The following is a 26,332-nucleotide window of genomic DNA, read 5'->3' on the forward strand; positions in this document are numbered from 1 at the left end:
TTTAAAAGACTCTGACAATCCCAGCTGACTTGCCTGATCAGCAGAGGCTTTCTTTTTTTAAAAAAAGCCTCTGACAATCCCAGCTGAGCCGCGCGATCATCAGAGGCTTTTTTTTTTACTTTTAAAAGCATTTTTTCGGCCAAAGAGGTTGTAGAAAAAAATGCTTTTAAAAATTAAAAAAAAGCCTCTGATGATTGCGCAGCTCAGTTGGGCAATGGGGGGGGCAGCGATTTTTGCTACCGGTTCTCCGAACCACCTGCCTCCATTGCTACCGGATCGGGCGATCCGGTCCGAACCGGGAGCATTTCACCCCTGCCCATGGGCCATCACCTATTTTGCTCATGTCCATTGGGGCTTGGCAGCTGAATAAGAGATAGGAGTTTCCTAAAGAAACTGTTTTCCTCTTCCACTTGGGTTGCAGACTCAACCAAGGCCTGGGAGAACCAGCCTCAATGGGAATCATCTAGGAAAGGCTAATGAACCCATTATTTGAAGATATTTCACTTCTCATCCAAGAAGCTTCTTGGATGAGAAGCGAAATGTCTTCAAAGAAAAACCAGAAAGTCCAGCTGCCTCTTGAAAAGGCACCTTTGGGACAACCATGACCTGGATGACTGAGAATCTCCATAGATCGATCCATTAGTGCTTCTGCTAATAAAGACACCCTCAAATTGAGCTCAGATTCAAGCGATTACATGGTCACATTTATAAAGTGATTTTAGCAGCAACAGGGACATGCTTTACTTCAAACATGATTGACAGACTCCACCAAGACCCAGGAGATTCCTGGCTGGAAATAGTAGCTATATTGTATTCCAGGAAATGATCAGTTGTCAGGAAATAGTAATTGGGATTTATATTGGGTCAGATCTGAAGCGTTTGCACTCTTTTGCTCTATCACGTTCAGAAATGGACATGATTTTCCTCTTATGTAACTTGTTGGTGGGTGCTTGCTTACATCCGTTGTATTCCTGCCCTCCCATTTAACAAGTTTGGTGCAAAACAGGAGGAAGGGTGCTCTATATGTCAGTCTGCGCTCCTGAATTTAATCTCTCGAGATAAATGAATAAGTTAGACTGAAATCTCCCCCACTCCTCCAGCCCTATCAACATCAGCCTATCTTACAAAAATGAAATTACTGGTGGCCTCACATCTGATGCTACCCCAATTTGATTCTACATATTGCAGCATGGTCTATCATATTTATTAGATTTATAGTCCACCTTTCTGTCAAGAGCTCAAGGTGACAAGCATCAGTTTCTCTGTTTAGTTTACCCCACAATAACAAACCTTTGAGTAGGTTGGACTGAGCGGGTCACTGCTTTAAAGTCTCCAGTGAGTCTCTATGGCTAAGGGTAGACTTGAACCTAGTTCCTCCAAGTCCTAGTCCAGGTGTCTGCAACCTGCAGCTCCAAAGCCGCATACGGCTCTTTGGGCCCTCTGCTGTGGCTCCCTGTTGGATGATCCCACCACTGGCTGGCCCCACCCCTCGCCCTCCCCTCCCAGTCACTCCTCGCCTGGCCTGAGAAGGTAAGGGGGATGGCGGGGGATGGAGAAGCAGCCGGGGCAGAGACAGAGAGACACAAAGAGATGGGGGGGAGGAGAGAGGGAGGGGGAGGGAGGAAGAGAGAGAGAAATGTCAAAAGAGTTTTGTGGTTCCTGTTGTTTTTTAAAAACTGGTTCTCTGCCCTAATGACCGGCTGGGTAGGCGTAGCTAGGGGGTCATGTGACTGGTGAAAGTGAGTGATGTCGAGTTGGCCACGCCCCCTGAGGTTTTGTGGCTCCCGGTGTTTTCTTTTCTGTAGTAAACAGGTCCAAATGGCTCTTTGAGTGTTTAAGATTGCAGACCTCTGTCCTAGTCCAACATCTTAACCACTACTAAGACCTTGCCTCTCTCTCTTTCCCCCTAATCATGGAATAGCTAGATGCAGCTGGCACAACCTAGTCAATCTTAGCTGATTTCAAAAAGCAAAGTGGAATTCAACCTGGTTGGTACCTGGATGAAAATTTACCAGAAAACTTCAAACCTGTAGAGTGGAAATAACTTCCTAGAAGAAGGCACTTGTGAACTGTGGCCAAAACACCACATGGACCTTTCCCTGAAATTACCAGAAGTTAATTCCGATAGACTTTACCTTTCTATTCATTCTCTGTCTTCAGTGGAGATGTTATCATATTGTGCGATACTATTAGGTGCCACAGGAACAACAGAAAGCACACTTGCATGCCTTCCTCTGCTTGTGGGCTTCCCACAACTATATTGTCTACAGTTGAAAAGAGAACCATGGTTGGAAATGACTTTTGAGATCATCTAATCTAATGCCCACATTCAGCATGGAATCCATTAGACTACTGTTTCTCAATCTTGGCAACTTTAACATGTGTGAACTTCAAGTCCCAGAATTACCTACTGTAGAGAAGCTATCTGAGAATTCTAGGAGTTGAAGTCTATACATCTTAAAGTTGCCAAAGTTGAGAAACACTGCCCTAAAGCATCTCTGATAGATGGTCATCCAGCATCCATTTGAAGATGTCCAACAAAAAAATAACTCACTGTGCTTTGTGATAGTCTATTTAATTGGCCAACACCTCACTTGGTCAAGAAGAACTGCCTGATGTCTTACCTGAAGCTCCTTTCATTGGGTTTCCAGTCCTTCCATTGTCCACTTTTCCTTCTGTGGGGCAACCATTCATGTATATAAAATACATGAATACATATCATATTGTCCCTTAGACTTTCTTCTGCAGGCAAAACTTCCTTTTAAGTACTTTTGAAAACCCTTGGTTTACAGACTGTTCTCCGTTGTGGCAGCTCTCTTTTGAATTTCTTCCAATTTGTTGCTGTCCTTTTAGGACTATGTTGCCCCAAAGTGGGCACAGTTCTCCAAGTGAAATTTGAACCAAGGTAGATGAGAATAGAACAATTATTTCTTAGGATTTGGACTTTATGCTCCTGTAGCATTTGTCTTTTTTCCAGCTGCGTCCCACAGCCGGGTCAAGTTTTAGCTTGTGATTGATAAGGATGACCAGATCTGAGGTTGCTGAGTTGTCTTCTAATTTAAATATCAGTACCCAGGACAGCTCCTCTATTTAAATTCACCAAGGCCCAGTCTAAGAACAACAACAAAACTCAGGGGAAAAAGTAGAAGTAAACCATGTCTGTACAACAGTCAAGAGAATGGCATGCTTAGAGTCATCAGAACTGGAGTTTGACTGGAAGGCCTTTATATATTTTTTGTGCTTCTCTAAAATTCAATCTTAAGAAAACTAAGATCATGGCTCCCGGCCCTCTCAATTCCTGGCAAATAGAGGAGGAAGAAATGGAGGTAGTGACAGATTTTATTTTCCTGGGCTTCAAGATCACTGCATATGGGGACTACAGTCAACAAATTAAAAGACACTTTCTCCTGGGGAGGAAAGCCATGGCAAATCTAGACAGCATACTAAAAAGCAGAGACATTACCCTGCCAACAAAAGTGCGTATAGTCAAGGCTATGGTTTTCCCAGCTGCAATGTATGGCTGTGAAAGTTGGACCATAAGGAAAGCTGAGTGTCAAAGAATTGAGGCCTTTGAACTCTGGTGCCGGAGAAGACTCCTGCGAGTCCCTTGGACTGCAAGGCGATCAAACCAGTCAGTCCTAGAGGAGATGAACCCTGGCTGCTCTTTAGAAGGCCAGATCCTGAAGAGGAAACTCAGATACGTTGACCACCTAATGAGAAGGAAGGACTCACTGGAGAAGAGCCTAATGCTGGGAATGATTGAGGGCAAAAGAAGAAGGGGACGGCAGAGAATGAGGTGGCTGGATGGAGTCACTGAAGCAGTAGGCGTGAGCTTAAATGGAATCCAGAGGATGGTAGAGGACAGGAAGGCCTGGAGGAATGTTGTCCATGGAGTCGCAATGGGTCAGACACAACTTCGCAACTAACAACAACAAAATTCAATCTAGCTATTCAAACAAATGGGTGAGTGCTTATTCTCTGAAGGGGAAAAAAAGATAGAGACCCATCTGCAAACCCTTATTGAAATATTCCCTATTTAACCATACAAAGTGAACAACAAAACCATTTCTGATATAAATACTTCGATATTCTTTTTTGCCAGGGTTTCTTCTAAGGAATATAACATTCTGATTCAGCCTAGCTCTCTCTCCACTTGCAAAGTCCAGTATTCATAGGAAGTCTAAAATTTAAGAAAGGTGCATTATCAGCTAAAAGAGACTAACATACATACATACATATATATATATGTATGTATGTATGTTAGTCTCTTTTAGCTGATAATGCACCTTTGGTTTTGACAGGTTCTGGAGAACCGGTAGCGGAAATTTTGAGCAGTTTGAAGAACTGGCTAATGCCACCTCTGGCTAGCCCCAGAGTGGGGAGGAAATGGGGATTTTGCAGTATCCTTCCCCTGGACTGGGATGGGAATGAAGATTTTGCAGTATCCTTCCCCTGCCATGCCCACCAAGCCACGCCCACCAAGCCACGCCCACAGAACCGGTAGTAAAAAAAATTGGATTTCACCACTGGTACATATACTACCTTATTGTAAGAAAACAGTAAAGGAATCTTGCAAGCTTGAAAGTACATTTCTCCAGACACCTTTACATACAAGAACCTAGGGAGGGTCCCAGCTGAGATGTTTGCCAACGCGCATTGTTTCTGAGGGCTGAGTTGTCTCTTATCTCACTGTTGCCCTGTCTGCTGCTTGGCGACTTTAAGACTTGTGGACTTCAACTCCCAGAATTCTGGGAGTTGAACTCTGGGAGTTGAAGTCCACAAGTCTTAAAGTTGCCAAGGTTGGAGACCCCTGCTCTAGACCATGACAAATTCCAAGAGAAATCATGGAACCAAAGTAATTCATTCCCTCTTTCTTGGAACCAAAGTACAGGTAGTCCTCTACTTAATACAGTTCATTTAGTGACCATTGCAACGGCACTGAAAAAAGTGACTTATTACCATTTTTTTTACACTTATGACTGTTGCAGCATCTCCATGGTCACGTGGTCAAAATTCAGGTGCTTGGCAACTAACTCATATTTGTGACGATTGCAGTGTCCCTGTGGTCATTGGATCACCTTTTGCCGACCTTCTGCTGAGCAAAGTTCATGGGGAAGTCAGATTCATTTAACAGCCATATTACTAACTTAACAAGTGCAGTGGGTTCACTTAAAAACTGTGGCCAAAAAGGTCATAAAATGGGACAAAATTCACTTAACAACTGTCTTGCTTAGCCACAGATATTTTGGGCTCAATTATGGTTGTAGGTTGAGGACTACCTGTAATTCGTTTCCTCTTTCTTTTTCTCTCTCTCCTGAAAATCTTCCAAAGAAAGAGACAATGCCTCCTTATGGCTCCTCATCCACCATCTTCCAGAAAGTTGACTAATTAATGAGTAGTTATGATCGGTCTCTCTTCTCCCCTTCTCTCCCTCAGGCTTGCCCCACAGAATCCTCCCTTATCCTTTTTACTTTTACTTTTTTTTTTTTTAATTTGATTTATATGCCGCCCTTCTCCGGAGACTCAGGGCGGCTTACAGTGCGTTCAGCAATAGCCTTCATACTTTTGTATATTTATACAAAGTCAGCTTATTGCCCCCACAAACTGGGTCCTCATTTAACCTACCTTAGAAAGGATGGAAGGCTGAGTCAACCTTGAGCCTTGGAGAGATTCGAACCAGCAGTAAATTGCAGGCAGCTGTGTTAATAACAGGGTGCTTTAAACCACTGTAGTACCAAGGCTTTTTACTTTTATTTGATTTATATACCGCCCTACTCCCGAAGGACTCAGGGTGGTGAACAGCCAACAATAAAATACATATATACAAAATTTAAAAAGCAGAATTAAAATCAAATTAAATAGTTTGGCCCAGACAGATTAAAACCCCAATCAATTTAAAACAAATTTAAACTTTGAGTATTAAAAATATTAAAAAATATTAAAATTATTAAAATTGTTTAAAAACTCTCCTTCTCTCCCTCAGGCTTGCCCTACAGAATCCTCCCTTATCCTCTCCCTCTTCTCTCCCTCAGGCTTGCCCCACAGAATCCTCCCTTATCTTCTCCCTCTTCTCTCCCTCAGGCTTGCCCCACAGAATCCTCCCTTATCCTCTCCCTCTTCTCTCCCTCAGGCTTGCCCCACAGAACCCTCCCTTATCCTCTCCCTCTTCTCTCCCTCAGGCTTGCCCCACAGAATCCTCCCTTATCCTCTCCCTCTTCTCTCCCTCAGGCTTGCCTCACAAAAACCTGTCTTTGCTGGCTGGGGAATTCTGGGAGTTGAAGTCCTCCAGGCTTAAAGTGGCCAAGGTTGGAGACCCCTGCTCTAGAAGGTAAATGTCATTGAGGGGACCTCGAATCTTTTACTGTGATAACTTTATTGACAGTGTGCTTGTGTTGTTGTTGTTGTTGTTGTTGTTGTTGTTGTTGTTGTTGTGGGAAGTCGGGTTCTTTCTTTTTCCTGGACGGCTAGGCAGGAAGGGCCCTTCCTTTTTTTTAAACTCACCCTTCTCCCTCCTTTCCCAGCCAGACCGTTGGACTTGCCAAAGTTCACTACCCACAATATCAAAACAGGGAAAACTCGGGGCTTGGACTTCGGCAGCTGCTGCTCAGAGGCTGGCTGGCTGGCTGGCTGGGGAGGGGGGGAGGGCGGAGAGGGAAGGTCGGGGTCTTCATGAACAGCTTCTAACGTTCACAGGTCGGCGAGGGCTCGCCCGGCGTTGGTTCCTCCTTCAAGCCTGCGACGGCTGGGCTTTGTCCGCCTTGAGTTTTTGGGCTGGAAGACCTGTTCGAAAGCGAGCCTTGGGATACAGCGCAAGGGCTTGGCGGAGAGAGTTGTGTGCTTTTTATATGTGTGTGTGGGGGGGGGGAACTATTTCAAACGATCCCCCCTTCCCCAATCCTCACTAAGCATCCTTCCTCCCCCCTCCCTCCCTGAAGGCTGCCTACAGAGCATCTGCAGCCTGAAAGTAAAAGCTTTTCATCCCCCCTTTCTCCATTCCCAGCGAGCTGCGCGATCGATAAGGGCAGCGCGGGAGGGGGCCGTGCCGCGGAGGCCGGAGAAGCCCCCTCCCTCAGCGGCCCCCAGCTAGCTCCAAAAGCGGAGAAACGCGGTGGGGGGGGAGGGAGGGAGGGAGATCAGTTTGGGACTGGGGTGTGTGTGTGTGTGTGTGTGAGGCGGGCGGACGGACGGAGGGGCGATCCACACAAAGGCAGAACTGGAACAAGAACGTGGGGGGGGGGGGGGAACGGGGAGCGCACTGGCGGCTGCTGGGTTGCTGTGTGGACCTCAGGCGCGCTCCCCGGCCTGGATGGATGGAGCAATAAAGCAGAAACGCCCGTGATAGATGGACCGGGAGATTAGGCGCGATGGAGTGCCGTGATGTATGGCTTGCTGATACAGTCCGGGGCGGAGGGGCCGGCAGGCAAAGAACTGAGCGCCGTCCTCCCACCTCCGCCAACCTGTCCCAAGGCAGCCTTCCTACTTCTGGCTTTCTCTATTTGCCTTCCTTCCTTCCTTCCTTCCTTCCTTCCTTCCTTCCTTCCTTCCTTCCTTCCTTCCTCCCTCCCTCCCTCCCTCCCTCCCTCCCTCCCTCCCTTCCTTCCTTCCTTCCTTCCCAATCTCTTTCCCTCTTCTTTCTCCAGAGACCAATCGATCATCTTTCCATTCATCCTTCCTCCCTTCCTCCCTCCCTCCCTTCCTTCCTTCCTCCTTCCTTCCTTCCTTCCTTCCTTCCTCCCTTCCTTCCTTCCTCCTTCCTTCCTTCCTTCCTTCCCAATCTCTTTCCCTCTTCTTTCTCCAGAGACCAATCGATCATCTTTCCATTCATCCATCCATCCATCCATCCTTCCTCCCTCCCTCCCTCCCTTATTTCCTTCCTTCCTTCATTCCTCCCTCCCTCTCTAACCCTCCCTCCCTCCCTCCCTTCCCTCTCCACACTCACTTCCCACCAATAAATCTCAGCTCTTGCCCAACACTTCCAGCCCGCCAACTCCGGGTGGCTCAGCCTCCCGTTCCCAACCAGTAGCGGGCGACGTAGCTCAAGCCCGCCCCGGAGGGCCCCAGGTTGGGGACGGCTGGCGTCGAGTCTGCGCTTGGCTCAACCTTCCAGCAGCCAGAATTGATTTTTTTCTTCTCCAGCCGCCTTCCCCGAGCCCCCGCCGCCTCTTGTCTCTCCATCTCCGCCTCCTTCGCCCCCCGGGCGCTGCCTTCAACTTTCCCATTTTTCTCGCGCGAGGTGGAGGCAGAGAGCCCGGCCGCTGCTGGGGCACCGGAGCCGAAGAGGGAGCCCGGGCGGGCGAGGTTGGCAGGTGGGCGCTCGGTCCTCTCCAAGCGGAGGCGGCAGCGGAGGGTCCGAGGCGCGCGGGCGCGGGCCTGTGGCTTCGGGGGCGCGCGTCCGTGGGCGCGGGCGCGCGTCCGTGAGGAGGACAGCCCGGTGCCGAGAGCCGTGACGTCAAGGCGAGAGGGAGGCAGAGCTGAGAGGCAGCGCGGCGATTCGCAGCCCCGGCGAACGTTGGAGGAGGCGGAGGCGAGCAGGAGGGCGAAGCGAGAGGCAGGAGGGGAGCAGCCGCCGCCGCCGCTCGCGTGTCCAGCTGTCGCCGCCGCCGCCGCCGCTGCTCCCGCTGTCGCTGCTGTGGCTCTGGCCGCCGAGGCTGCGGGCGTCGGGCCCCGCGGATGGCGCTCCCTTGAGATGGCTGGCCAGCTGGCTTAAGGCGGCGGGGCAGGAGGAGGCGGAGATCCGGAGGGGGCGGGCGGGAGGGGTGGAGGAGGCGGGGGGGGCATCGGCTGGCAGGGGGAGACCGAGCGAGCCATGGAGCTGAACCTCGACGGACTGGGCAACCTCCACCAAGCCGGGGAGCTCTTGAGCCCCGCCGGGGCGCACGCCAGGCAGCCGCCGCCTCCCCCGCCGCCGCCTCCCCCGCCGCCGCCGCCGCCGTCCACCCACCGCAACTTGGTCTCCTCGCACGGCCGGCCGGCCATGGTCTCCAGCATGGCTTCCATCCTGGACGGGGCGGGCGACTACCGGGCCGAGCACAGCCTGGGCGGCCCGCTGCACCCGGCCATGAGCATGGCCTGCGAGTCCCCGTCGGGCATGAGCACTTACACCACGCTGACGCCGCTGCAGCACCTGCCGCCCATCTCCACCGTCTCGGAGAAGTTTCCCCACCCGCACCACCACCACCACCACCACCACCACCACCACCACCCGCCGCACCAGCGCCTGGCCGGCAACGTCAGCGGCAGCTTCGCCCTCATGCGCGAGGAGCGCAGCCTGGCCGCCTCCATGGGCAACCTCTACGGCCACTACCCCAAAGACATGCCGGCCATGGGGCAGCCCCTCTCCCCGCTGGCCAACGGGCTGGGCGGCCTCCACAACGGGCAGCAGTCCCTGGCTCCCTACGGGCCCGGCGGCCACCTGGCCGGAGACAAGCTGCTCTCCCCCAACGGCTTCGAGCCGCACCTGCTCTCCCGCAGCGAGGAGCACCTGGCCCGGGGGCTGGGCGCGCCGGGCGCCGGCATGATGCCCGCCCTCAACGGCCTCCACCCGCACGCCCACCCGCACGCCCAGGCCAACGGCTCGCTGCTGGCCGAGCGGGAGCGGCAGGGCTCGGCTTCGGGCTCGGCGGGCGGCGGGGGCGGCGGCGGGGCCGGCCAGGTGGAGGAGATCAACACCAAGGAGGTGGCGCAGCGCATCACGGCCGAGCTGAAGCGCTACAGCATCCCGCAGGCCATCTTCGCCCAGCGGATCTTGTGCCGCTCGCAGGGCACCCTCTCCGACCTGCTGCGGAACCCCAAGCCCTGGAGTAAACTCAAGTCCGGCCGGGAGACCTTCCGCAGGATGTGGAAATGGCTGCAGGAGCCCGAGTTCCAGCGCATGTCTGCCCTCAGGCTGGCCGGTAAGGGGGCCGGTAAGGCGGCGGGGAACGGAGGCGCGCGAGGGCGGGCTCAGCCGGTTTGGCAGGCGGGGACGCAGGAAGCGAGGAGCGGGGCAAGGCGGCAGCTGCGAGGGGGGAAGGAGCGGAGGAAGGGAAGGCGGCGGGGCGCGTTGCTTTGCGGGTCAGGAACCGGGGAGGCGAGGTAGCCCAGGTGCCCAGGACATTTCAGCCTGCGAAGCCTTTGTTTTCGCGCTTCAGCCTCTCCAAGGCGTATGTTTCTGTATGTGTGTGTGTGTGTGTGTGTGTGTGTGTACAGTATACCGACCCACGGGGCTCACACCGCGCATCGGGATCGATTTTTATTTTTTGCCGGAGTTCCATCAAAATCTTTCTTTCCACCGCACGTCCCTTCGTTCTTTTCCTCTTTCCATCCGGGGGTCTCCCGAAGCGCTCGGCGTTCCTCGCCTGGCGAAGATGCCGCGGAGAAGCATCTGACCTCGCAAGTGTCAGGCGCTGCCCAGCTGAGCCAAATTGGTTCGTCCACGGACTGGTCAGCAGATATGCGTGTCCATTCCACTCGCCCACCCACCTACCCACCCACCCAAAAATCTCCCGCTATTTTAAAACGCGAGCGGTTTAAAGATTAGCTTGCCCTGCGTATTTGGAACCCGTTCCGTTCTGCCTTGGGATGGCGGGAGTTGAAAAGCAACCCGCCTAGAATGAGCCAGGTTAGGGAAAAAACGGCTGTACATTATTGGGCATAAATATACGCATAATATGCCCTACGGGTGTAGGCACAGACGCGCCTAACAATACGTGGAGGCGTCCCTACTAAAACCCCCTGCCAGGCGAAGAGATCGTCTTTGAACGGAAGGTTCTGCCTGTGTTTTCCATCCACGCATCCTTCCCTCCATTCGAGATTCTTCTTTTTTCCCCCTCTCTAGCTTGAGTTCCACAAAATACCCTCCGAGGGAGGCTCGAACGTGGCTGGATCGCCCGACGGTTCCAGGTCTCGTGGGAACCCGGCCATTGTCTTAGACTTAGCAGGTTGTGCGAACTAGGAAGCCACTTCGAGCCCGGTTTCTTTGTTCGGACACCGCGCGCTCTTGCCGCGGCAGCTGCAGTTTGTTGTGTTTGGGTGAAACCGGCTTTTAAGATTTAGCGCGGGATCTACCAACTGTGTGTGTGTGTGTGCGTGCGTGCGTGTGTGAGGTGTGTATGTGTGTGTTTTGTGCATGGTGCGTGTGCGCGCGCGCTTGTAATTACCCCAATAGGTTGCTCTAGAAAGACTTCCTTGGTGTGTGTGTGTGTGTGTGTGTGTGTGTATCAGTCCTTACAGGTTTGTGGCGCGGCTCTTTCACACAGCAGCTTCGCTCGCCAAGTAAGCGGCAGGATCTCGGCTGATCTCGGCTACTTTTTAAAACTTATTTCAGGTGCTGCTGGGTTTAGCGTTCGTTTCCTTCAGGGTGAGCGGGTGTGTGTGTGTATGTGTGCGCACCCTGAACACCTCTTTAGACATCCGCCTTTGCCAAAAGGGGAATCAGAGTGCCCTGTGTACAACCGATTCCCACGCCCACTTATTTGGGAAAGGAAAGGAAAGGAAAGGAAGGAAGGAAGGAAGGAAGGAAGAGAAAGAAGGAAGGAATGAAAAAGAAAGGAAGGAAGGAAATAAGGGAGGGAGGGAGGAAGGAAGGAAAGAAAAATGAAGGGAGGAAGGAAGGAAGGAAATAAAGGAGGGAGGGAGGGAGGGAGGAAGAAAGAAAGAAAGAAAGAAAGAGAAAGAAGGAAGGAAGGAAAAAGGAAGGAAGGAAGGAAGGAAGGAAGGAAATAAGGGAGGGAGGGAGGGAGGAAAGAAAGAAAAAGGAAGGAAGGAAGGAGGGAGGAAGGAAGGAAGGAAGAAAAGAAAAAGGAAGGAAGGAAGGGAGGAAGGAAGGCAGGCAGGCAGGCAGGCAGGCCAGAGTTAATTTCTAGTAATTTTTTTTAAAAAAAATATCTCTGGATGAAAGAGAAGATGGGCATCCCTTCATTTATAGTAATAATATTTTGTGTGGTGATGCTTTGGTTATTAATTGGGACCTCTACGCATTTTTAAGAGAGAAAGAGAGACAGAGAGAGACAGAGAGGGAGGGAGGGAGAGAGAGAGAGGTGGTTTGTTGGGGGGAAGAGGCTGACTCTGTAAACCGCGTAGAGAGGGCTGCAAAAGCACTACGAAGCGGTATAGAAGTCGAAGTGCTATTGCTATTAGTAGCTTTATTTTTTAAAAAAAAATCCACATTCCACTATTATTAGGTGTGAAAGGTGGGTGTGGGAGAGAGAAGGAATGAAAGGGAATACCTGGATTGGGGTGGGGGGTGGGGAGGGGTCCTCGGGGCTCTCTGCGCTTGGTTCTTTTCTTGCGGACCTTTCATTTCCCTAAACAAGGTGACACCACCAGTGCTAGACAACGGATGATCTTCTCCGGGCATCTCCGGGTCTGAAATTTCTCGCCTTTTCTCTGCCTTGGCCCAGACTCCAATCTTGCCTTCGGCCAATCTTGCTCTCTCTACTTTAGGCAGGAATTGGAAAAAATAAATAAATAGGAGATCCTTTAAAGCAGGGGTCTCCAACCTTGGCAACTTTAAGCCTGGCGGACTTCAACTCCCAGAATTCCCTGGCTGGGGAATTCTGGGAGTTGAAGTCCGCCAGGCTTAAAATTGCCAAGGTTGGAGACCCCTGCTTTAAGGGATTCTGAATCGCAAACCCAATTGATTACTTTTGCTCCCTCCTCTCTAACAATGATCAGGTCGTCGGAAAGTGGCTGGATAGGCCTATTGTTTGTTCACACCTAAGGTATACTGCCCCTGAACATGGGGGGTGGGGGTGGGCTCCACTGCCTTATCATACCTCATCCTGATGGGCAGACTGTTCTGCTCTCCCACCTACCCCGGGCTTTCTAAAGCCATAGGGCCACTTTGGCTCCTGGGTAGAGGAGCAGGGTCGCCTTGATTCCGGTCTGGTCGGGAGAGCGAGTAGCTAGCCCTCCTTTTGTCCCCTCTTTGAATCTGTTGCCAGATCGATTCCGAGGATGAGACGGAATTCTTGGGGAACGGGAGCAGGAAATACGCTTCCCCACCCCCCACCCCCCACCCTCCGTTGTCATTTGGGAGCCTAGAGTTCAAAAGTGGGGGCTCTCTGGGGATCCAGTCCCTTCCTCTTTCTTGACAGAACCTCCCCTCCCTCCTCCAATGCAGCGATCCTCCCCCCTGTTTTAGTTGCTGTTTTGGGGGGCAGGGGGGATTTTGAGCAGGGGGAGGATGGCTTATCTCTTTCTTTCCTACAATCCTTGATTCCTTCCTTCCTTCCTTCTTCTTCTCCGTCTTCTCTTTTCCTCTCTCTTTTTTATCTGTATATCCATTCTCTTCACACTTTCATAACCTTTCCCCCATCTTTTCTATTATTTCTTTCCCCCCCCCAACCAACCCTCTTTTCTTTTTTTTCCTGTTTTTTTCCTTCCTTCCTTCCTTCCTTCCTTCCTTCCTTCCTTCCTTCCTTCACCCCCTCCTTCCTTTGTTGCCCCCCTGCAAAAAAACGGGAAAAACCTGACCAATTTTGCTACCCACAAACACACCAGGCCTAACCACACACACAGCCCTGCAGTCCAAAGGCCACCTCTGACCTCTTCTTTCCCTGCCTCCCTCCCCACCCCATCCCCCATCATTCTCCCTTTCCTCTCCCTCCAGGTAGATAAGCTTCATCCTTCATGCTCCTTCCTGCAGGTCTCTGCAAGTTGTGGGCTAATGAGCATTGACCACACCTGTGGTGGCCACCATCTTGACTTGTTTGACCACAGCATGCAGACACTCCAGATTTTATCAATGGCAATGCAGATCAATTCATTCTCCTTTTCTTTCTCCCTCCCTCCCTCCCTCCCTCCCTCCCTCCCCCTCCCCCCCTCTCTCTATATGCAAGTTTTGGTGTATTTGGGTCTTTTCCCCTGTAAGATTGATAGTATCCTGGCCACGTTTCGACGAGGTCCCACTCGTCATCTTCAGGCTGGTGTCTTCGGCTTCGTGCTTGTGCGAGAAACCTCGTCGAAATGTCGCCAAGATACTATCAATTTTACACGGGAAAAGACCCGAATATACCAAAACTTGCATACCTCTACCCGTGAAAATCTACAAAAACATATATATATATATATATATGTATACATCTATCTATCTATCTATCTATCTATCTATCTATCTATCTATCTATCTAGACATGTATGTATACACACATGGCAGGAAAGTCAAAATTGGCTAAAAGGAAACAACAGCAACATGGAAGAGGAAACCAATTCCACCCAGGAGCTGATAGAAGAGCCCCTTCTGTGTGATTTCATCGAGGGAAATCTCATCTGGGCTCATTTTGGGGAATCAGGGAGCTCTTCTCCTTGACTCTCAGTCTTTAAGCCATAAAATTCAGTGTTGGCTTTATAATTGAATTACCATCTTACCTATCAATGGGAGAAAAACAATATTTTAATACCATTATTAGGAACCTTTTATCTCCTCTTGGCTGGCAATAGTTCTCTCTCCTTGCCCCCAGTTTCTCATGCCTTGGCCTTCAACATTCCCAGCTATCACTGTCACATTTTCTTGTGGCAGTGAGTTCCGTAGTTTATTTTTTACTTTTGTCCTTATTCTCTTCCTCCTCCTCCTCCCCTTCCTTCCTTCCTTCCCCTTCCTTCCTTCCTTCCTTCCTTCCTTCCTTCCTTCCTTCCTTCTTTTGTATACTCAAGGTAGCACATATAATCATTATCTTCTTCTACTGTAAGGAAAAACACATTTTCTCCCCACTGCTCATAAATGCCCTGTTTTAAACACAAGCACTCCAAAATATACACCTGAGAGTACTGTAACTGTGACACAACATCATCACACTATTGTTATTACACACCCTCACACATGAGTTGTGTGGCTAATCAGGCACCAACCCAGTGTCTGCATTCTTATAACTTCTTAAGTTATAAGAATGGATTTGGATTTGGATTTGGGGGCAGGTGAAAGCAGCTTTTCCATTTGAGCAAACCCAGCCTCTTGGGCTAACACATGGATCCATGTAATGTGTGAATCTGGGAAACGAGTAAATCCCGGGTTAAGCAAGCTGATGTCGGAAGGCAGACTAACGGGGGTCATCTATGGTCTTAACAAAGTATGAACAATTGTCAAAGAATTTCTGCAGGAAAACTACCAGGCTCACAGCGACAAGGGCTTGATCCAAAATGCCAGTCAAGAATTCTTTCTCCACGAAAGAAATTTCCTCTAGGATAAATGAAGAAGTTGAGGAGGGGGGTCTTTACCTGTGGCCCATTTCTCAGGCCACTTTCCCCAACCTGGTGTCCAGAAGGGTTGGAGTCAGAGTACAACTGCCATTTCCCTCCCAGCCTGCAAGGACTTGGCACCTTCTTATCTGGTTTGTGAACAGCATTTTCGTTCTTCCTCCTTTCCCCTCACTCAAGCCCCCCCCCCCCATCGATAACATGGCCGATTAACTCCATCCCCACCTTCTCCCTCCTGCCTCTCCTGCCTTTGTCTTCTCCTATCAAGGGCTCCATCCACCGTCTCTTTCCTTCTCTGGTGGCTTATATCAAGGTATAAGCATCGCTTTATCTTCGCTCTCTTAGAACCCAGCAAATGCAGACAAAGAGGCGTGCAAACTCTTTTTTTATTTTTTTTTTTAAATCCGCCTCTACCTCATCCCCTCATCTTCCCTTTCATTTTGCTCTCCTACTTTCTTCCTGCAAATTCGGTTTGTAAGTTTTCTGAGAACCGGGAGGATTTTCCTTTCGTTTTTGAGGTGCAGCTAGCTTGATGGTAGACGGTGGAGGAAAAATAAGAAGGGGGTGGGGTGGGTAAAAGATGAGGACTTGAAATAATGTTTATTTATTGCAGGGTTATCACCCAGGCATTGTCGCCCGAAGAGGGGCATGTTCAAATGTTGTAAAAATAGAAACCGTTAAGACATCAAAAGCAGGGCGATTCCAAGGAAAGTCAATCCTGAAATCGGACTTTATTTAATTCCTTCCAGCCAGGGAGCTTATCTATAGGATGACATCCATCTTGTGTAAGAAACGTATAAAGCCAAAGCTTGATAACTGAACGATCAGAAAATCATAGGTTATAATAACCAAATACATACAGAGAGCAAGAACAGTTTTTGGCTGCAGATGGTAAGGTGGATGTAAAAGAAAATACCACTGAGATATTTGCGATTTTCTAAAAGAAATACGAGCGGGAGACAGACACACACACAGAGAATTCAGATTTAAAAGTCAGCGAGATGAGATCGTTTCCAACCCATTCAGAATCTCAGATTTTATGGGGGAAATGATTTGCATGCTTAAATTTGAAGGATTGGACCCATTCCCCGATGCTGGTCCAATCCTGCCCACTGTTAAGAAAAAGAGCTGAATAGTCCCGGCTTTAAATAAATCGAGAACCCTCATTGGTTCAAAGCAGTCTTCCTTAAATAATACGGCTGCCCTGAATTCAGCGGGATTTACTTTGAAGCTTCCAGCCTGTAACCTTTTCAGTAGTTTCCTCCCTTTCATCCTCAAAAATATCATTTGGAGCGGATCAATTACCTTTCAATAGGGCTCTTGTCATGCTCAGGTGGTAAAAGAGAACTAAATAAAGCCAATAGTGACATCCGTTACTTATTCCCAGGTCTTGTGTACAATTTAGAAAGACAGATCAGTCAAGGTAATGAATATAAATGGAAAGCTGATATTACGCTGTGCCTAACATGAAGCATAGAACTGGCACATAATCTGTTAAGGGCCCTTCAAGATAAGCAATAATTCACTGGATAAAAAATAATGACTGGAAAAAGAATGCACAAGAATTCTCAGCACTCTTAAACATTCTGCGTACAGATCTGAAGATTTGCATTATGGAATGAGTTACTGGATAAGCCACCCCGCATCTGGACCCCCGCAGCTTTTCTTGTTATGGGAGAGCCTCTGAATTTTCCAAGGCTTCCCATAGTCCACAGGGAAATGGGGTTCTTGAAAATGGGAGGATATGAGTTAGGAATTTGGTCTCTCAGCTCCCCCCCCCCACCCCGAGCCAATCTGAGCCGCCCCCCCCACATCCCAATCGCCAATTGGTGGCACTGAATTCCCCCTCCCTATTATCCAAGATTGACCCTCCATTGCTGAAGGAGCCACTATTATCCTCCCTTTACCCAGGCTTAGTAATTTTTTATTTTTTATTTTAGTTTTTATGCTATTTATTACTGTGACTTTTAAAATTTTCATCAGTTTTATATTGGCTATTTTATCTGTGGCTGTTTGCTGCCAGAAATTTATAGAACAGTTAGGCTGTTCTATAAATTTAATAGATAGATGATAGATAGATAGATAGATAGATAGATAGATAGATAGATAGATAGATAGATAGGCAGGCAGGCAGGCAGGCAGGCAGGCAGGCAGACAATTGATAGATGATACATAGATACATAGATGATAGACAGACAGACAGTTAATAGATAGATGGATAGATAGATAGATAGATAGATAGATAGATAGATAGATAGATAGGCAGGCAGGCAGGCAGGCAGGCAGGCAGGCAGGCAGGCAGGCAGGCAGACAATAGGTAGATGATACATAGATACATAGATGATAACAGACAGATGATAGATAGATAGATAGATAGATAGATAGATAGATAGATAGACAAATAGACACTCTCTCATGAGAGAGAGGGGGGAGGAAGAGGGAGAGGAAGAGATGTACACAGGGAGAGAGAGAGATCTACATGACACCCTTTTTCTCATTGATCCCACAACAACCTTGCGAGGTGGAACAGACTGAGCATGAGAAACTGGTTCAAAACTCCCCTAATGAACTTTTGTGGTTGAGAGGGGATCTCCCTGTTCTAGACCAACACCTTGACAAGTTCACTGCAGGGCCTGGCTTGGATCATACCCCACCATCTCAGGGCTCTGTCTTTAATGCAGGGGGAAAGCATGATGCTGGGGCCAAACTTCCTGTTCAAGCCCATAACTGTTGACCTTGGTGCACCAGGCCAATTGAAAGTTTGTGAAGCATGCAATAAGGTGCTCAAAGTGTACAAGCCAAGAGATTTGTAATATTAATCTCTTGTTGGGCTCTATTGTTCTTCTGCAACAATAGAAAGATGGCTGGGGCTAAAGGGGCCCTCCCAGGTTTCTGTATCATTGTTGCATTAATTTCTTACGGCTAGCAAAGGAGACCCATAGACTCCTGTGAATCTACCGCCTGTTTTTTTTCTCCCTTCTGCAATCTGTTGCCTGCCACATAAATTGGTTGCTATGTAGTCACACATACAGAGGAGCTGCGGTGATATCGTTCTCTAAGGCAATGCTTCTTAACCTTAATAGGTCGAAGATGGGTGGACTTCAACTCCCAGAATTCCTCAGCCAGTTCACTAGCTGGGGAATTCTGGGAGTTGAAGTCCACCCATCTTCCGACCTGCTAAGGCTGAGAAACACTGTTCCATGGTGTATAGAGAGGTGTGCATGATGATGTACAAAGGCAGTGTGTTTCCTGCTTGTCAACTGGAATATTTTGTTGTTAAATGTATAATAAGAATCATAGTAGTGGTGAAATCCAATTTTTTTTACTACCGGTTCTGTGGGCATGGCTTGATGGGCGTGGCTTGGTGGGCGTGGCAGGGGAAGGATACTGCAAAATCTCCATTCCCACCCCACTCCAGGGGAAGGATACTGCAAAATCCCCATTCCCTCCCCACTCCAGGGGAAGGATACTGCAAAATCCCCATTCCCTCCCCACTCTGGGGCCAGCCAGAGGTGGTATTTGTCGGTTCTCTGAACTGCTCAAAATTTCCGCTACCGGTTCTCCAGAACCTGTCACCCCTGAATTACAGCCCATGGGACTCTCTTCCTAGGAATCATCCAACTGGGGGGGGGGCGATTTTTGGTACTCTCACAGAGATACAACAAGGCAACTCTTCCAATGCAGCGCTAATTTATTGTGCTGTCCTTTTCTGCCATCAGACTGAATGATGCTCTTACATCCATGCACATAAGAGTGGGCTGAATAAAGGGTTTCTTATTCAGGTTGGATGGAATTTCAGATGATGAATCTGCAAAGAGATTCACAAGGCTCGCTCTCTCTTCTGTGGATGCCTGCTACCCGGTATCTGGGTTCACGCCACTGGTGAATTCTAAACCCAGTTTCACAAAATCTGATTGCTGTGTTTGATTGAATATGTGGTTCTTGTCCTGAGTTGGAGTGAGGGTTTGGTTCATGTAAATTGCTAGGATGATAGATACCCATGAGATGTAACTGACCATCCATGCTATACCAAGGTATATAGCCTGTTGTATAAAGCACAGTGTTTGTTTCTATCAAGTGTTAGAAAGGCCGACTGTGTTTTAAATAAGACTAGTTGAAAGACGAGCACAGTGTTTCTCAACCCAACTTTAAGACATCTGGACTTCAACTCCCAGAATTCCCCAACCAGCCATGCTGGCTGGGGAATTCTGGGAGTTGAAGTTCACATGTTGCAAATTGTCAAGGTTGAGAAAAATTGGTTTAGCGGATGCATTTACACCATTACCCAGTCGGCAATTTGGACCATTGTGCCATCCACAAAATGGATTAATTCACTAACCAAATGATATCACATAGGAATCTCTCTGGTATCACTTTCTCTGATTTGAGAAAGGAGGAAAAAAACCATCCATTTTGATTCCAGTGGATTCTCACCAGGACATCCGTCCAAACAAAGTGAAACCAATTTCTCCCTCCTGACAGGGGTAGTGACCACACTTCAAGGTGTGGTCAAAAAAGTCAAAATGGTGGTGAGAATAGTGTGATCATTGCGGGGATTGTGCCATTGTAGTCTCTGTCTTGACTTTTTTTTTTTTTTTGAGTACCCCATCAAGGGAAGTCTACAGCAGATTTTCAAAGCATACCTTTGACACCAAGGCATCCAAGAATGCATAGCAGTCCTTGAGTTTATATCAGTGTTTTTCCAAACTTTAAGATATATGGACTTCAACTCCCAGAATTCCCTGGTGAACTTGCTGACTGGGGAATTCTGGGAATTGAAGTCCATACATCTTAAAGTTGCCACATTTGAAAAAATAGTGGTTTCCATACTTGCCATTCATTCACATAACAAATTTCCTAGAAATGGGAGGGGTAATGACATCCGAATAACCTACCTGATCATTTGCCCTCATTTTATATGATTCCTGTCTCATAAAAACCAAAGAATTCAAGATAAAGTCATCTAGAGACCATCCTGTAATTGTCAGACTTAAGCTTCAGACAATATTTAAAGAAACCCACTCAAAAATAAGTCCCAAGATTTACTGAAATATATCTGTAACAAATATGAACAGAAATTGTAGCTAAAAATCTGTCCCTTTTGGTAGATGGATGGATGGACTTTAAGCTTTTTTGTTTTGGTGGAACTACATTTATATTTGATAAATTTATTATTTTTACATTTATTCTTAGTTTGATCTTTATTACGTAGTACTATATTTACTATCACCCATAACAGATGGAAATAAATCCGTAATTTATAGTAGATCATATCTTCTTGGTCTATTGTGAATCTTGGGAGAGAAAGTATAAAAATGCTACAGATGAATAAACGTTAATTATATATTTATACTGCAAATACCACATAATTTATTTTGATAACTACATAGAGAAGCAAATATGTGTCTGTATATGTGCTTGTGTATTTAAAGGGAATGAACCGTATGTGAATCTCACAAATATTTTTAGAATATTAGAATAATTCCAATATCTCTTGGAATATTTTTAGAAGGATTGTCTTTTGTGAAGTGTGGTGGATTAGACAACTGGAGGACCGTGTTTTAATTTTACTTATTTTATTAAGAGTAGAGATTTGGTAGAATTCTCGTTTAAAAAAAAAAAAGGATAAAAGGGCTAGATCAGAATTGGTGTGTGGAAGATATTAAAAAAGGAACAGATGTCCAAGCAGAAAGTGATCGATAGGAAGACAAGAAGAACAGATTGGAGAAAAAGAGAAGAAGGAGGAAAGAAAAACCTTTCAGCACTTACACACATATACCAGCCAGGCTTTCCTGAAGTAATTTATGTAGAAGCAATCCACATCGATTCTAGCGGAATTTATTTAACTGCTGTGGTGAAGAGGTGGTGGGAGAGAGCAAGCAAGCGCTATGCTTTGCTGTTAACCACGTCCGGCTAATCGGGAGTTGGGAGTTCGTAGGCCGCAGTGTCAGTGAGCCAATCTGACGCGAGGCAATATATATAAAAGCGGTTCTTTAGAAATGAGGTGAGGCTCGGCGGGAAAAGAAATGGCCATTGATTTAGCTGGGAGGCTCCGTGTGGGAGGGGGAAGGTGGGAGGGAGGGAAGGAAGGAAGGAAGGAAGGAAGGAAGGAAGGAAGGAAGGAAGAAAGAAAGAAAGAAAGAAAGAAAGAAAGAAAGAAAGAAAGAGAAAGATCAGGGAAGAAAGGTAAAAGAAAAAGATGAAGGGAGGGAGAGGAAAGGAAAGGAGAAAGATAGAAAGGGTGGGAGGGAGAAAAGAAGAAAAGAGAAGGAAACGGGGGAGGGAGGGAGGTAAAAGAAGGAGGGAAGAAAAGAAAGGAAGGAAGGAGGAATCAGGGAGAAAAGGTAAAAGAAAAAGATGAAGGGAGGGAGAGGAGAGGAGAGGAGAAAGATAGAAAGGGTGTGAGGAAGAAAAGAAGAAAAGAGAAGGAAACGGGGGAGGGAGGGAGGGAAGAGAAGGAGGGAAGAAAGGAAGGAAGGAATCAGGGAGGAAAGGTAAAAGAAAAAGATGAAGGGAGGGGAGGAGAGGAGAAAGATAGAAAGGGTGGGAGGAAGAAAAGAAGAAAAGAGAAGGAAACGAGGGAGGGAGGGAAAAGAAAAGAAAAGAGGGTCGGCTACGGAAAAAGAAATAAGAGATAATAGAAAAGATGGGGAAAAGTTAGGGTGAAGAGAATGGATATACAGATGAAAAAGAAAGAGAGGAAAAGAAAAAAGGAAGGAAGGAAAGGAAGGAAAGGAAGGAAAGGAAGGAAAGGAAGAAAGAAGGAAGGAAGGAAGGAAGGAAGGAAAGGAAGGAAGGAAGGAAGGAAGGAAGGAAGGAAGGAAGGAAGGAAGGAAGGAAGGAAGGAAGGAAGGACCCACCATTCCTTCGCCCCCTGTTTTCCTCTCTTCCCTCCTTTAGAAACGCGCGTGGCTCTCCTGAGAGCCCACGAGGCACCATCAGCCGCGGGCGCCGAGCTGAGCCCGGACCGGCGGAGACTTGAGCGGCGGGGCGCGCTAGGCCGGCGGCGCATCTTCGGACCTGCCTCCCTTTTCTTCCAGGTGTCTCGCGCGGATTATTTATGGGGGGTGGGGGGGGGGGGCGAAGGCAGCGTCTTCCCTGGGCCTCCGTGTCGGGAGCGATGCCGGTGGTGTTTAATTAGGGCGGGCGAGTGGCATCTTTTAGTTCCAGTCGATGCCCTATTGAAAAGCCGTTAATAGCATGCAAATTGTCCCCCAGCCTTTTACAAGGTTCTGGTAAATAAAGATTTAAACACTCGCCACAATTGGCTCTTTAAGTACCCCCGTTGTTCACTCTAATTGACCGTCCTGTTTTATTTCCGATGCTGCTAAATAAATAATAATTTAAAAGGTGGAGAGGAAAAGGGGGGAGGGAGGGAGGGAAGGGGACCCACCACAACCAGGAGGAAAGTGGAGCCGCTCGTGATCCAAAGAGACATTGAAGAACTCTCGAGGCGACAGAAAAGGATTTTGAACACTCTCGCGCCCACCCACGGACACCCGGAGCCCCCGAGTTTCTGCGTGGATTCAAGAAATCAGCCTGACCGCTTTTATTCTTGAGTAGTCGTGATCCTACGTATTGGGAGAATTAGATATACGGTTCACCCACTCCGAGGCATTAAAAAAAATGGGGGGGCGGGGTTTGGAACTGCGTAGGTTTAAAGGATTACGTCTACCCTGCTTTTTTTAAGTATCAGGCCTGGGGACAAGCAAATCCGAATACTGTTATTATTTCTGTATTTGGATATAAATAGAGTTTCGCCTTGCAGTCTCTAGTTCCTTTAGGGCATCGTTTTCTCGGCCAAGAATCACGATTTGAAGCGAACGATCGGAGTTCGGGAGTAAAAAAACAAACACCAAATTTGATTTCATCCGCATCAATTAAAATCAAGTGGAGGAAAATTAAGCAAGTTTGCCAGTCCAGGTTTTATTCGTGGTGAAAACATTGCAACTCCGTGATACCATAATTTGGGGGGAGTTAGGGACAGGAATCTCCCGCCCCCTTCCCCTCGAATTTTGCACTTTTGAAGGATGGGGTTTAATAGACGAAAAGGACCGCGATTTTTAGCTCGCTTTCCGGGAAGATCCTTTCCTTGTAACTCGGTCAGATTTACCAGGAAGCAAAAACTGGTTGGTATCCTTTGCAAGCCAATTCGGACCTCCAGGCCTTACATTTTCACCCTCACTTTTCAACTCCGCAAACCGGCAGCAGCTCCTCCTTTGATATCCGAGGTTGCGTTTTCCCAGACGGTGACTTGGGCGCAAATAAAGGAAGCGGATTTCCAATTTCCAAGAGAAAAATCCGAGCCGCCTATACAGCTCCTCTCTACAGCAAGCCGTTTGGATGAAGAAGCCAAAGGAAAAGTGCCCACTTTTCTTAAAAACCGTATTTCCCACCCACCCACACCTCCCCGCCTGTCTCTTTTCACAAAATGTTTCTGAATTTGTCTGGGTCTTACCTACCTGGCGGCGTTATAGGTATCTAATTTTAACTGGGGACGGAAGGATTGGAAAATTGGACGACTTGAAGCGAAACGAAAGCAAATCGGGCAATCACTGATTATTAACAAAGCCATTTTTAAATATTGTAAAACAGCGAATTAAGCACGGGTTTCCTAGATGTGTGTGCCGACGTTTTTCGACTCTTAAAAGGGAATTTCTCCCTATAGCGTTTTAAGAAACCTGACATGTTTTGAAGTTATATTCAACAAACAAAGAATAAATACGAAATAAAACGGAGGCAAAATATACTGCCTTCCTTCCTTCCTTCGTCTGCCCTTCCTTGCGGTCTCTAAAGCAGGAGTCTCCAACCTTGGCAACTTTAAGCCTGGAGGACTACAACTTCCACAATCCCCCAGCCAGCACAGATTCTGGGAGTTGAAGTCCTCCAGGCTTAAAGTTGCCAAGGTTGGAGTGGAGACCCCTGCTCTAAAGGAACTAAAGCAGACGCTTCAAGAAGGGGAAATGTCGGAGGCCTATAAACCTGGTTCCAATTCCTTCCCAGATGGAAGAGAAGTGGGCCGATACCAGGCATTTCTTAGTCACCCGAATCCTGCAAATGCAACTCCCTTCCGGCGACCAAATGCGAAGCCAGAGTCTTAGGGACGCTTGGTAGAGAATTCTTGTTTTGGAAATCCATTTGAAAAGGGTTCTGACTGGCGGGGCCGCCTCTGTAAAAAGAGATATTCCTGAAAAGGATGAATCAACCCCCTCCTATTATTTCCCCCTTTTCTTCTTCGTAGTACACCCATTGGGGCAGTCACATCAAATATATTTTATAGTTTAATTAAATTTTGTTTTATCTCCCTCCTCCTCTCTCTCCCTTTCATTCCCAACCTTCCTTCCTTCCTTCCTTCCTTCCTTCCTTCCTTCCTTCCTTCCTTCCTTCCTTCCACCAGCTTTCCCAGCCTCCCCTCAGTTTGCAGTCCTCTTTCTCCATCCTCTCCCCACAACTACCTATTAGAGATTTGCCTCCAGAAGATAGCACTGACCTGGGGCCCCACCGCTTGGATGAACAAAAGACCTTAAAATGCAGAGCCCTCCTTCCTTCGTCCCACCCAGAAAAAAAAAATTCAAAGACCACCCCCGACCTCAGTCTGCTCCCAAATAAATGCATTTAGGACAAGGAGGAAAAGATGTCACTAGGCGGGAAGGGTGTCCTTTTCCGGAAGAAAAGCCAAGTTTAAAAACGCTGAAATGAAATTCTTTCTTTTTTTTTTTTTAATTATACCCTCCCACCCACTGCCGCCACCAAAAACGCATAACCACGCACGTTCAATCAAACGCCATCACTGAGCCACAAACTAGCCCGTTGGGTGAACCCAACCAGCCTCCGTGGATGGTTTATCCACCCCATTTGTCCACCCAGAAAATTGGGTTAATTGAATAAGCCACGGTTAAATTAAGCATGACGTGCGAACTCAGGCTTCTCCGTACGTTTCTATGTACTAGGCACGCTTTCTCGGGAATAGGCCTCTCTTGAATGCGACGAGAGTGAATTTTAAGCAGAGCGACCCGGGGTCGGACAGCTCCTCTAAGGAGGGGGGGTTTCTTCTTCAACACCCCCCCCAGAAAAAAAATGGGGCTTTCTGGGGCGGAAGTGTCAGAGATTGTTGAAAATCTCGGCAGCCCCTTTTCTGCGCAGCAAGATTGCATAGACCTGGCGTTCACAATCTCCTCTAAGGATCTGTGGAACGGGGTGATTTCATATACTGTCTATAGGTTAAAAACCAGGAGGGTTACATTCACACGGTCTGTTGATTCTGTGCGATCAGAAAGTTATTCATTTTTTCAGGCACCTCCGTCTTATTGCGTCCTAGTATGAGACACCGCTGCTTTATTTACCTGGAGTCCCCATTCTCTATTTGTGTTGTTGTGGTTTTTGTGGTGGTTTTAATTGTTACAAACCGCCCAGCGTCTCTAGCTTTGCGTTTGCATTTGAGGTGGAGGGCAGATATATCCCATAAATTGAATGTATAAATATCAACTTGCCCTATAGTGATCGTGGGAAAACCGTCTTACTTACTACAAGCCTACACAGGCCTGACTACTCAGGAGTGAAGCCCGCTGACTTTCATAGGACTTGCGGTGATCAGGGATATGCGAATGGAATTGCAGAGCGAAGGCCGAGATAAAGCAACGCCGATTAATATAACGCCGAGTTGAAAATGTAATTTGAACGTTAGTAATAACGTTGAGTTTATTGCCTTGAAAATGCAGGAAGTAAAATGCTACCAGTTGAGGTGACAGCCTACGGTTGCTACTACTACCATACTACGAACGGCTACTACTGTCACTAATAGAAACTGTATATATTCCTGGCACCTCCGTCCTAGACGCTCTTAAGCAGCGGTAAATCAGACGGCGTTGAATTGGGTTAGCGCCCGGCTAAGGTTTCATTCGATTGGCGTTTATCGCTTATTTACTTGGGACTAAATGCCAATTAAATCACAGATAGGATCGAGTGAGCCGTGGCCGGAGGATGGGGGCACTGAATGTTAAAATGAAAAGAAAGCAAGATAGATGTGTGAAGCATTTGAAATTCGCGTGAATTCTGTGATAGATCTTTTTGGAAACATCATCATAATGTTAAAAATCGAGAAAGCCTCCGGTAACACTTCTTAAGAGCAGCAAATTTCATTATAAGGCAATGTAATAAC

General features: G+C 47.8%; 1 protein-coding gene across 2 annotated transcripts in view; it reads left to right on the plus strand.

The window, feature by feature from the left end:
• The first annotated feature begins 8,791 nt into the window (after positions 1-8,791).
• Positions 8,792-26,332, plus strand: part of ONECUT3 (one cut homeobox 3) — an 89,090-nt gene continuing 71,549 nt past the window's right edge. Inside the window, exons 1-2 of one of the 2 annotated variants that reach the window (XM_034437718.2) lie at positions 8,807-9,559; positions 9,602-9,893. In XM_034437718.2, the coding sequence (XP_034293609.2) occupies positions 8,807-9,559; positions 9,602-9,893 (1,045 nt within the window). Of the gene's footprint in view, positions 9,894-26,332 lie in introns of both variants that reach the window. The other variant, XM_087893987.1, reaches the window with a different exon arrangement.

The sequence above is a fragment of the Pantherophis guttatus genome, chromosome 1 (genome assembly GCF_059756535.1).
Source record: "Pantherophis guttatus breed Tessera chromosome 1, ASM5975653v1, whole genome shotgun sequence".
NCBI lineage: Eukaryota > Metazoa > Chordata > Lepidosauria > Squamata > Colubridae > Pantherophis > Pantherophis guttatus.